The sequence below is a fragment of the Eschrichtius robustus genome, chromosome 8 (assembly GCF_028021215.1).
Source record: "Eschrichtius robustus isolate mEscRob2 chromosome 8, mEscRob2.pri, whole genome shotgun sequence".
In the NCBI taxonomy this organism is placed as follows: domain Eukaryota; kingdom Metazoa; phylum Chordata; class Mammalia; order Artiodactyla; family Eschrichtiidae; genus Eschrichtius; species Eschrichtius robustus.
Window position 1 is genome coordinate 107,196,275 of NC_090831.1, and position 12,542 is coordinate 107,208,816.

General features: G+C 43.6%; 1 protein-coding gene across 2 annotated transcripts in view; it reads left to right on the forward strand.

Annotated features, from left to right (window-relative positions):
- Positions 1-3,640: 3,640 nt before the first annotated feature.
- The window catches only part of STRIP2 (striatin interacting protein 2), a 44,192-nt gene continuing 35,290 nt past the window's right edge, over positions 3,641-12,542 (forward strand). For both annotated transcript variants that reach the window (XM_068549433.1, XM_068549435.1), the window contains exons 1-2: positions 3,641-3,799; positions 10,365-10,434. In XM_068549433.1, the coding sequence (XP_068405534.1) occupies positions 3,659-3,799; positions 10,365-10,434 (211 nt within the window). In that variant the 5' untranslated portion in view covers positions 3,641-3,658. The remainder of the gene's footprint in view (positions 3,800-10,364; positions 10,435-12,542) is intronic.

Genomic DNA, 12,542 nt, shown 5'->3' on the forward strand with positions numbered 1-12,542 from the left:
GAAATAGCTACTAAAGATAGCCACTTTCTTTAGTTGACAACCTAAATGAGTTCTATATCCTGTATGCAAGATGTTTTCTTCCCTATCAGAATCTCATGCCACTTTGACTTCTGTTTGTCTAAACTAAGGGCCGCAGGGCTGGAATAGCCTGGGCAATTGGTAATGGTTCAAAGGTGGCCCATTCTCAAAGGAGAATGCAGCAGCTAGCATGGAGCCTATGAGCCAGCTGACAGGATTTGCTCCACTACAGCAAGGTTTGACTCCTCCTTTGTGAAGGATGGAAACTTGAGTGCCTCGGTCTTAGTTTCAGATTCACAGGGTAATCCCAGGCTGCCCACTGCTGTGCAGTTTCTCAATCTCGTGATATTGTGGAAAGAGCTTGGAGTCAGGCTGACTTGACCCGCTCTACCATTTACAAGTTGTGTGACTGGGCCAAATGATATAACCATTCAGAGCCTCAGTTTTCTTGCCTGTGAAATGGATAATGCTTATCTCCTAGAGTAAAGATTTAATGACCTGATTTAATTTTTAAAATACTGCTTACAGACCCAGCAAACACTAGGTACTACATGAATATCGATTCCTTGTCTCAGCCTAGAGCCCTACAGCCTGAATTGCCTCATTACACCCACATGTGCTCTTTATAGGGCAAAGAGGGTATTCTATCCTTTTTCTATTGTACTATTTTATCCTGGCTGCCCGATACCCTCAAAAACTAGGTATTTTAAGACTTCCTGCAATCTTATTTTTAAGCTTTTTCAATGCCAGGTGTTATCTATATAATCACATATCCAACCTCTGGATTAAAGTGGAGTGCTTATATGGGGAAAGGGGTATGTTTTGTCCTTGTAACTATACCTATTTATACCTCTAGCCCTCTGCCAGCAGCCTCAGAATACCTGAGTTTGGGGACAAGGGAAAGTGGTAGTGTAGGTTTAGAAATAATTCCACACTGGAGCCACCTCTGCAAGATGTGGACCAGTCCCTAATTAGCTCCAAGGTATATTTATGGGTACCTCTGTGGTCAGTGGTGTTGATGGCTGTCACTTCTTTGTTGACAAATAAACTAAAAGAAATTGAGTGTGTGCCAATTACATGGCCCAGAGTTTCAAAGTTTTCAGTTAATGTGTGGTTTCTTGTTACTTCTTCCAGTAGTTGTTTCCAGATATCTTCCTCCTTATGATAAGCTCTGAAAGTCTGGGCCTCTAATGATCAGATAGCTGTCTGATCTTTACTGGCTCCCATTACACTGCAGTGTGGAAAAGATACTGGATTGAGGTCTCTTCCCATGTTGATTCTTTGCAATCTCCATAGCACCGCTTTTTTAAACCCCATCTCCCAAAGTGAAGCCAGATGGAGCTCTAGGCTCAGCAAATGGATTTACATAAAGGCCAGAGGGGACTTGAGAGCTGTTGTCCTCAATTCTACTCCCAACTAAAGATTACTCTGCTCCCTTGGTCCTAGGGATAGGTTGGAAAAAGAACAAAACCTCAAAAGTAGCCACTCCTGTATGTCACCATTGTTGGGGATCTTGATGATTGACTAGGCTCACAAAAGAATATGAAGTTCTGGGCTTGTCAATCCTAGAGCTCTGACTGCTTAGGAGGAGATGTACTGGGAAGAGGGAAGGTAGAAAATTAATTATTTTATTAAGAAGCCCCAATGGGCTGTGCTGTGGCAGGTTTACCACACTGAAGCAGTGATGAGCTAGGTGTGGGTTGTGAATTTTAAAGCAGAGTATGAATCTTTAAGAGTTTAACAAAATTATACCCTGAAAAAAATTCCAAAATCAAATAGTTTAGGCCTTGAGCCAGGGACTTTCTTAGAAATTCATATCAATTCAATTCTGTTTAAACCAGCGGGTCTCAACCACAGAAGATTTTGCCCCCCGCAACCCCACCCAGGGATATTTTGCAATATCTGGAAACATTTTTGGTGGTCTCAGCTAGGGGGAGGGTACTGCTGGCATCTTGTGAAGAGAGGCAGGGATTCTGCTAAACATTCTACAGTGCACAAAACAGCTCCCCACGACAAGACATTTTTCAGTCGATAGTACAGAAGAAACCCTGTGTTAAACACACAGAAATGAGCAATACACAGATGAACAAAAGCTACTCTCAGAGAGCTTATATCCAGGTTGAGGTGGGTGGGAGGTGGGAATGGGAGAGGAAAGGGAAAATTGTGGGTGGGTACAGTAAGGAGATGTTGGAGACCAGGGAGAGAAAGGAACTCAGAAATCTCCAAGGAGTGCTCACTCTCAACTCTGCCTTGATCTGTCACCTACTAATTAGCAGAGGAAAGTGTGAGGGAGAGATATGATACAAGAAGGGGGGATAATTCCTTTGGGCTCCTTACTTTGAGGATATAGTAGAAAATATAAGGATTGTGGATCCAGGCAGACTTGGCTGACACCAGCACAGCCTGAGTGGGTTGATGAGGGTCAAAAGAAAGGCTTTCTGGAGCAGGAGGTGATGACTAAATAGAATCTTTAAGGAAGAATAGAAGTTAGCCAAGAGAAGAGCAGAGTTTCCTCCAGTGAGAGACACTGAAACAAGATATTGGAATATGATACCTTGGGAACTGCAGGCAAGGAGGAATTAGTCTCTGAGAGTCCCGGTTTCCTTGTCAGTAATATTGGATTAGTGAAAACAACCTGTAGGAGAGATATATCTGGAAAGAGTCTAGCGCAATGCCTGGAACAAAGTGGCAGTTCAACAATCCCCCCCATCTTGTTTGGGGCTTCTATTACTATCCCAGACTGCACACGTGTTTACTGTAAGACGCTTTTAACGTAAATTCCAAAGTGGGCAAACCACACAGCCTCATTTGCCCCAGGTAACACTGAGCCCTTAGGAAGGATCTTAGAATGAAGGAAAGGACTGGGGAACAGGTGGCGCTGGGGATTTGTTCTCCAATCAACTTTTACTCCCTAGCTCACACCATGAGGAAGATGCCCCCCTTCAGCGGAGAAAGGCAGATGGCCAGGAACAGCCTGGAAAGGCACCAGCAATTTCAGTGAAGTAAAAACGCCCTACTCCACCCCTCAACCCCCAGTCTCCCAGTCAAGCCCTCACTCCGAGTGGAATGAGTTCGCCTCTGAAATCTCAGCTTCCAGAGAGGGAGAGTCGCTCGTTTCCTGCGGTGTCCCTGGCCACCCGGCGGTGCCATCCCTCCCCTTCGACTGAAGCGGGATTTGGGAAGTATTCAGGAGCCAGGACTTGGGGGCAGAGGTCTGTGATACTGGGGAAACGAAGACTGCAGTGGAGCAGGAGGCGGGGACTAGAGCTCCCCGAAAAGGTCGCTATTTGGGAGGGGGTGAGGGCTGAGGGACACCTAGTGAGAAGCAGAGCTGACCACCTAGAGCTCAAGGCTCAGGACGTGGGAAGTGGAGCTAAGAGCCGACCCAGGAGTGTCAGGCTACCAGCGACGGCGCGGGAGTGGGAAAAAAAGAGGGGGGAAAAATCCCTTGAATGAGCCCCCTCCAAGTCCCGCTCAGAGAGGTCGAACAGCCAATCGCGCTGCAGGGTGGGGCTGCGGAGAAAGGTCTCAACCAATAGCTGTGGAGGGGGCGGGGCCTGGCTCCCGGCGCGCGGCGGCTGTGGGGTAACCCCTGGCAGAGAGCGCAGAGCGGTAGAGGGGAGCTGCTGAGGAGAGCCGCATGGAGGACCCCGCGGCACCCGGGGCCGGGAACCCGCCTGCCAATGGCTACAGCAACGGCAACGGCAACGGCGGCGGCAAAGGGAAGCCGGCGGTGCCTAAAGGCCGGGAAACGTTCAGAAGCCAGCGGCGGGAGTCGGAGGTGAGGAGCCCGGAGAGCTTTCAGTTGGGACTGGGAGACGCCCGGAGCTAGAAGCGTTGGCTGAGGTGTTTCGGTCGCGTCCGCCTCCGCCGCCGGGAGACCCCTGCGCGCCCCGTGCCGCCTCTCGGAGCGGGCGCCTGCGGGGCCCGCCGCAGCCTAAACTCCGGGCTCTGCAGCCCCTGACCCTCTCCGCCCGTCTCCTGCCGCGGGTCGGGGGCTTTCTAGCCCTCTGGCCTCCCTCTGGGGGCGCGAAGATAGAGCGTGATATACTTTCACATATTTATCTCACTTAATCGCTGTAGCCCCCCGGAGTGGTAATTCGTAAGGCCGATTTACAGAGGAGGAACAGGCGCGGAGAGGTGAAGTGAGTGGCCTGAGGGGTGGGAGGCCGGAGCCCGGCCGCAGTGAAGAGGGGCCGGCGTGGGGGCAGTCGCCCTCCCACCCCGAGGCGCCCCGAGCCGAGCAGAGCAGCCGCGTGACTTGGGCCCTTCTCCTTACCCCCGTGTGCTGGCGAGCCCTTGAGGGAGCACTTTCCACGGACATCAGGCCCCCTCCCCGTAAGGGTTAATGATACAGGAGTCAGGCGGGGCAGTACCGGAGCGAGTGGATGGACCCCCGCACGATACAGACCCACAGAGAGGAGTATGAATGTTCCCTCTTCTTAAAAGAAACCCTAACTAGGAGGATGAAAGGAGTGAATTAACATTCACTCCAACCCCCTCATCCAGCCAGCTTCCATCAACTAGCCAAGAGCAGAACCGGATCTGAGCGGGGAATCAGACCACAGAATGTCAGATGTGGAAGGGTCTGTAGAGGTCACCGGGTTTTCGCCCTTGCTTTGACGGAAGTGGGAGACAGAAGTAGCTTGCCGAAGGTCATACATCTGGCACAGTGGCCAGGGGTACCAGGCTTTGGGTTCAGTCAGAGCAGGTTTTTGAGGTTTTGAATCCCAGCCCTACCATTTACTCTCGGTGTGACTTTTGGCAGATTGCCAGCCTCTGAGCTCCAGTTTCTTCCTCTGTAAAATGAGGTTAATACTACCTGCCTCAGAAGGTTGCGATAAAGTCAAAATTAGATAATTGAATGTGAAATGTTTAATTCAGTGCAGGCACGGTGCATGTAGTTGGTTAGCACACAGTAGCTCTTAGTACTGTATTATCATCATCATCAAGGGACAGAACTGGTAGTAGAAGCCAGATCTTAGGCATCCCAGTCCACGGTTTACCATTTGAATTGTATTTCAGTTTCAAAGGGATTTCATGTATGCTTTCCATTTTGATACAGACAAGCAGGAATCCATCCCATTTTATAAAAGAGAGAAGTGGAGGAGGTGAAAAGACTGGCCCCCAAATCACACCACCTTTCAGTGGCAGAGCTCAGCCCTCCTGCCATACTGGATCAGGGTTTTATGCACCATATCATCTCCCTCCCTGCCTCAGTACGAATCTGGCCTTTTAGGGCACCCTGTTTCTCCTTCCCCGATAGAGACATCGTTCTTGTTCAGATGGTTTTTGGGGGATGGGGCAGGGGGATGAGTCTTTTATTAATTCAATAGCTGTTGAGTCCTTTCTATATGCCCAGCACTGTTTTAGGTGCTAGGGATACAGCAGTCTCTCCACAGTTGGGGTGGAGAGACAGACTGTGGGAGTGAATAAAATAATTTTGGAATGATATGTTCTATGGGTGAATTAAAACTCCTCTTGAACCAGGAGGCTTTTTCCCTACCTATCAAGTCTTCCTTCAGGAAAAGGCTCTGATAGTTTTACTCTTGCCAGTGAGTTCAGTATCCAGAGACTCAGAGCTTTCCACCTGCACCACAGTTTACCCAGTTTACCGCCTGATTGTCTGCAGCTGCACTTTTCATGTGGAAATGAGCAACTGCAGTGATCCTCACCATCTGAGCTCATTGCCTGCCCAAAGGTTGGCTGGAAACATTAGCTTTCCTTCACCTTCCACTGCAGCAGGAGAGCTGCTCTTACCTGTCACTACATCCCCTATCACAACACCCAGGTGCCAGACTCTCTGCTTGACTCTCAGATAGATGACTATCTGCTTTTCCTTCCCTCCCTCCTTTTGCATTCCTGTGGAAGACAGTCCTGGGGAGGATGATTTTCTTTCCTCTCTAGGGCTTCAGGAATTACTGGAAGAGAATTACTGTTGGCACAAGTCAACAGAGCCTCGTACATCACTGTGTTTATAGGGGCACCGTTGACCTACCCTCTCCCAATGGCTTAGTGTATGGATATCCTAAGCTTAAAAGGAAGCTAGAGAATGATTGTTTGCTTAATAAAAAGATTCTTAACCTAACCAAAGGATTCACCTCAGACCTCTTACAGCCAGATTCCTTGCTTTAGGTGGTTCCCAAAGTCCTTGACAAAGTTTAACTGGTTTGTAGCAAAATGAGGAAAATTCAAGGCATTGAAGTGAGTTTTTCATAAAATGTAGTTCAATACGTTAAGTTTTAAGGGTGTATGTAATTTAAAACAATGTTTTTCAAACTGTAGGGAGTAACCTGTGAGTTGAGACCAACATTTTTTTTTTTAAACATCTTTATTGGAGTATAATTTCTTTACAATGGTGTGTTAGTTTCTGCTTTATAACAAAGTGAATCAGTTATACATATACATATGTTCCCATATCTCTTCCCTCTTGCATCTCCCTCCCTCCCACCCTCCCTATCCCACCCCTGTAGGTGGTCACAAAGCACCGAGCTGATCTCCCTGTGCTATGCGGCTGCTTCCCACTAGCTATCTATTTTTTTTTAAATTTATTTAATTAATTATTTATTTATTTTTATTTATGGCTGTGTTGGGTCTTCGTTTCTGTGCGAGGGCTTTCTCTAGTTGCGGCAAGTGGGGGCCACTCTTCATCGCGGCCTCTCTTGTTGCGGAGCACAGGCTCCAGATGCGCAGGCTCAGTAGTAGTTGTAGCTGATGGGCCTAGTTGCTCCGAGGCATGTGGGATCTTCCCAGACCAGGGCTGGAACCCGTGTCCCCTGCATTGGCAGGCAGATTCTCAACCACTGCGCCACCAGGGAAGCCCCTAGCTATCTCTTTTACATTTGGTAGTGCATATATGTCCATGCCACTCTCTCACCCTGTCACATCTTACCCCTCCCCCTCCCCATATCCTCAAGTCCATTCTCTAGTAGGTCTGTGTCTTTATTCCCATCTTGCCACTAGGTTCTTCATGACCTTTTTTTTCCCTTAGATTCCATATATATGTGTTAGCATACTGTATTTGTTTTTCTCTTTCTGACTTACTTCACTCTGTATGACAGACTCTAACTCCATCCACCTCACTACAAATACCTCCATTTCATTTCTTTTTAGGGCTGAGTAATATTCCATTGTATATATGTGCCACATCTTCTTTATCCATTCATCTGATGATGGACACTTAGGTTGCTTCCATGTCCTGGCTATTGTAAATAGAGCTGCAATGAACATTTTGGTACATGACTCTTTTTGAATTATGGTTTTCTCAGTGTATATGCCCAGTAGTGGGATTGCTGGGTCGTATGGTAGTTCTATTTGTAGTTTTTTAAGGAACCTCCATACTGTTCTCCATAGTGGCTGTATCAATTTACATTCCCACCAACAGTGCAAGAGTGTTCCCTTTTCTCCACACCCTCTCCAGCATTTGTTGTTTCTAGATTTTCTGATGATGGCCATTCTGACCGATGTGAGATGATATCTCATTGTAGTTTTGATTTGCATTTCTCTAATGATTAATGATGTTGAGCATTCTTTCATGTGTCTGTTGGCAATCTGTATATCTTCTTTGGAGAAATGTCTCTTTAGGTCTTCTGCCCATTTTTGGATTGGGTTGTTTGTTTTTTTGTTATTGAGCTGCATGAGCTGCTTGTAAATCTTGGAGATTAATCCCAACATTTTTTTAAAGAAATAGACTAATAGGAAGTACTGGTGTATCACATATAGTAGTGGTAAATATTATTTTGTTAAACTTCTGTTCCAGTTTTGTGTGTGTTGGGACATGATGTAAAGTTTACTTATACTTTGACTTACAGTCAAAAAAAGCTTCACTGCTTTTAATGGCTTTTATTCTGATATTTTGTCTTTTGCATTTTGGGGGTATTAAACGATTTTTAAAAATTATATATATAAGAGATTTTTAAAGTTTCTACTTAGAAAATAAAACATCAACAACCTTATGTCATTCTCCACCATCCACCTTTCTTTTTTCTTACTGGTCCCTGTAATCCAGAAGTTTGGAAATCTTTGCTATAGTGGATTTAAACATAAATCACCTTTTTGGCAGTGTAAATTCATAAAGTGGTTTTGGAAAACAACTTGTCATGTACAAAGAGCCATACAAATATTCATAAGGTTTGATGCATTCATTCCCTTTATAAGAAACTGTCAGAGAAGATCCTAAATATGAAAAAATTTATAAGTGTATTACAGCTTCATGTATATAGTAAAGAAAAATTAAAAACAAATGTTCAACAATAGATAATTGGTTAAGTAATCCAATAGATATCTGTCCACTTAGCTGTTTATTTATTTATTTTTAATAAATTTTTTTTTTTTTGGTTGTGCCGTGCAGTTTGTAGGATCTCAGTTCCCCCACCAGGGACTGAACCCAGGCCGTGGCAGTGAAAGCCCAGAATCCTAACCACTAGGCCATCAGGGAGCTCTTCACTTAGCTGTTTAAAGTGACAGTTATAATAATATGAGAAAGGGACTTCCCTGGTGGTCCAGTGGCTAAGACTCCACACTCCCAATGCATGGGTTCCTGGTCAGGGAACTAGATCCCACATGCATGCCGCAACTAAAGATTCTGCATGCCGCAACTAATGATCCAGCAAACTGCGACAAAGATCCTGCATGTGGCAACGAAGATCCTGTGTGCCACAGCCAAGACCCAGCGCAGCCTAAATAAATAAATAAATAAATATTAATTTTTAAAAAAGTAAATCTTTATCTTAAAAAAAATAATAATTGTATGAGAAAAATGCCTTTATAATATAATATTAAAATCATAAGTAGAGTAAGTAAAATTCTTAGAGTAACTGTCCACATAGTGCTACCAGGTGCTGGATTGTGTGCTAAGTGCTTTTCCTCTATTATCTCATTTAGTCCTTACAATGACCCTATGAATTATCCTCGTTTTACAGATGAGAAAACTGAGTACGTCATTTTGCAACAATTCCCTGATACCAATTCAGTTCTGACACTACCCGTAGTTAGCACAGACCCCACAGGTTAAGGGCTCAGTCCTACAAGACTGCCCTCACTTCAGATGCCAGCCACAGTGGAATCCCCAGACTACCTGCACTTCTGCCCGGCCAACTACAGATTCAGGGGTTACCATGACTGTCCCCCTCAGGTTCAATAGTTTGCTAGAACAACTCGCAGAGCTCAGAAAAGTGCTATATTTATGACTACAATTTTATTATAAAGAATACAACTCAGGAACAAAATGAAGAGAGGCATAGGACAAGGTATGGAGGTGGAGTGGTGCAGAATTTCCATGCCCTCTCTGCGGCATTACCCTCCTAGCACGTTGGTGTGCCCAAATCACATTGTTTCAGAGTTTTTATATGGAGTTTCATTACCTAGGCATGGTTGGTCAAACCATTGGCCACTTGATTGAACTCAGTCTCCAGCCTCCTCCCCTCCCTGGAGCCCCTTTTTTGAAACTCTCACTCTGAGTCACCTCATTAGCATAAACTCAAGTATGGTTGACAGGAGCTCCTTATGAATAACAGACACTCCTACTACTCAGGAAATTCCAAAGGTTTTAAGAGCTCTGTGCCAGGAAGGTGGGTGAGGGGGCAAAGACCAAATACATTTTTTATGCCACACTGAGGCACAAAGAGGTTAAGTAACTTGTTCAAGGTCACATAGTATGTGACAAGAGCTGGAATCCAAAATTTTTTTAATTCATATTTATTAATATATTGGTAGGAAAAGTCTATCCCAAAATGCTTAAAGAGGTTCGGGGGTAAGATTGTATTAAAAATACTTTTAAAAGGGTATTATAAATTTATACATACAACATCATAGGAAATCTAGCCTTTAATACAATTTGAAGTAGAAATGCTACCTTATTTGACAGTCCTAAAATTGTGGAATATTGGAACTGAAGGATCTCTTTTTATAGATGAGGAACTATGATCCACAGAATGAAATCATACAAAATCATACAATGGGTTAATGACAGAGCTGAAGTCAGAATCCAGTTTACTTCTTTTGTTTTCATCCGTCTTGTTTTTCTAGAGATCAGCTAGATGTTCTTCAGGTCTGTGTTTATGTAGATCAGATATGGGCACAGATTGTAGCTTTCATATCTGTTCATGATCCTGGTCCTTTGCCCAGAGTTTCTGATTCTATATAGGAATCTTCAGCCCAGCCCCACACTGAGCCTCTAATTTTGGCTTGGAGGAGGGTACTTCTTGGATGAAAGGCCCAGATGGAACTCTCCTAGTTGCCTTCTTCCTCTAACTTCGGCCTCCAAGAGAGGTGGAAAATGAAATGAGGGTATGATCTCCTTTTGTCAACCTTTTTCCCAAGTTACCACAAAGATTTCTCCATTACAGGGCTCTGTGGACTGCCCTACCCTGGAATTTGAGTATGGAGACACAGATGGGCACGCAGCAGAGTTGTCAGGTATGAGATAGATGGGTCTGTAAAGAGTGGAAGTTTGGCCAGGAGGAGAGGGAAGATACCTGTGCTCTCCTCTGGCAGCTTGTCTGTTCTCAGCAAGTGGCTATAGAACACAGACTGTTCTCCACATTCCCACTTCTCTACACCTTCCAGTGGTCAGTATCTCTTTGTTTGCTTTCACATTTCTTTCTGTGAATGCTTCCTTGGCTATGTATGGCATTCTCCATTCTTTCATTCTATCCCTGTTTTCTGCTCACCCTTCTTTATTCTCTTTTGGTGCACTCTCAAATCTGTTTTCTCTCCACCTTCTCCCCATTTCTGCTTTCTTTCTCTTCCCATAGTCACCCATATCTTTGTGTGCTTCTTTCTGCCACCCACTCCATTGCTTTCCCATTCCATCTCTCTCTCCTTTTCTTTTCTACCTCCATCTCGCCCCCTTCCCCTAATACTTGCCCCTTAGTAAAGTCTCAGAAATGTCTGAAGAAAAACTGTATAGACAACTGGCCAGCTGAGCAAAGCTGAACATGTCATCTATATCCATCACAGTGGAGCTCTGCTTGGATATTTCTGAGCTGGTGTTAAGTGATCCCATTCTTCTTTCAATGCTGGGCTGCTTCTCTCTGGATTCTTAGCTTGGCTAAACATGATCTCCTTGCATTAAGGGCCTCCATGTTACATGTGCTACAAATGCCAATTATAAATAAGTGAGCTTTGGGTGGAAATTGTGTGAAAGTTAAATATTCTGTCACATGAAAGTGACTCTTTAAGACAGGCTTTTTTCAGAGAAAAGAGACAAACGCTTTTAAAGAAGTTCTTGTGAATAAGCATAGGGAATAGATTTTGTGATGAGTGACAGAAATAGAGAGCTAAGTTTAATACCTAACAAAGGATTAGAATCCAGAATATGAATACACACATACACACACACACATAGAGAGAGAGAAAGAAATGAACATCCCAATAGAGACTATAGATAAATGGTCAAAGAATATGAACAGGAATTCACAGAACAGAAAACCATGTGGTCAGTAAATATATGAAAAGATATTCAATTATGTTAGGAAATGGGGAAAAACAAATTAAAATGGTGAGATATTATTCAACAATCATCAGATGCAAAATTTAAAAGCCTGGGGTTGGTGAGGGTACAGAGAAATGAGTACTTTTTATACATGGCTTGGCATGAGGGAACAGTATAAGATTGGAAAGCAGTTTGGTTATATCTAGCAAAGTCGAATTCACATGTCTTATGACCCAGTGATTCTAGATGTACACTTTAAAGAAATTCTTGGGCCCAAGAAAACACTTACAAAGATGTTTATTGTCGCCACTGTGAACAATTGAAAACAACTTAGTAGGGGAATGGATAAACTGTAGTATATCAATATATTAGGCTACTGTATAGTCATTAAAATAATTGATCTATATCAATATGCTTCAGTGTCAATAAATATTAAAAACATATTAAAGGGGAGAAGAAACAGTGACAAAATAATTTATACATGCATCAAAAAAACTGCTTAAACACACAAGTCTAAAAGATGTTTCTGGGAAGTCTATTGCACACTTGATTAAGAACAGTGTCAGTTAAGTGAATGGATGTGTTCATCACACTGCTTTTCATGTAAACTATTGAAAGACATAATAAAAAATGCTTCTAAGAAAAAATAATTTATACAATATGATACTGCTTGGATAAAAACTTGAAAAACAGAACAATATCATGTGTTGTTTACAGGCACATAGATATGTACTAAAAGTATAAAAATAGGCATGTGAAGCATACATACCAATTTCATCATAGTGATCATCTCTAGAGAGGAAAATAAGACTGGGAAGGAAGAAGGGACTTTAGCTGTCTGAAGCAAATATGACAAGTGTTAACATTTGTTTAATCTGAGTAGAAGATAAACACGGTGTCTTTTATGTACTCTGTATTTACCGGTAGTATATGAAAGTTCATGATCTAAACTTTAAAAATAAGACAAAAGCAAAGTTTAGTACCTAAGAGCCTTGCTCCCTTTTTTAACTGGGTTTGTGCTCTACTCTTAAAATATATATATCTACACTACTCACTAATGACTGAAGAATTTAACAAACAGAGCTGGGAT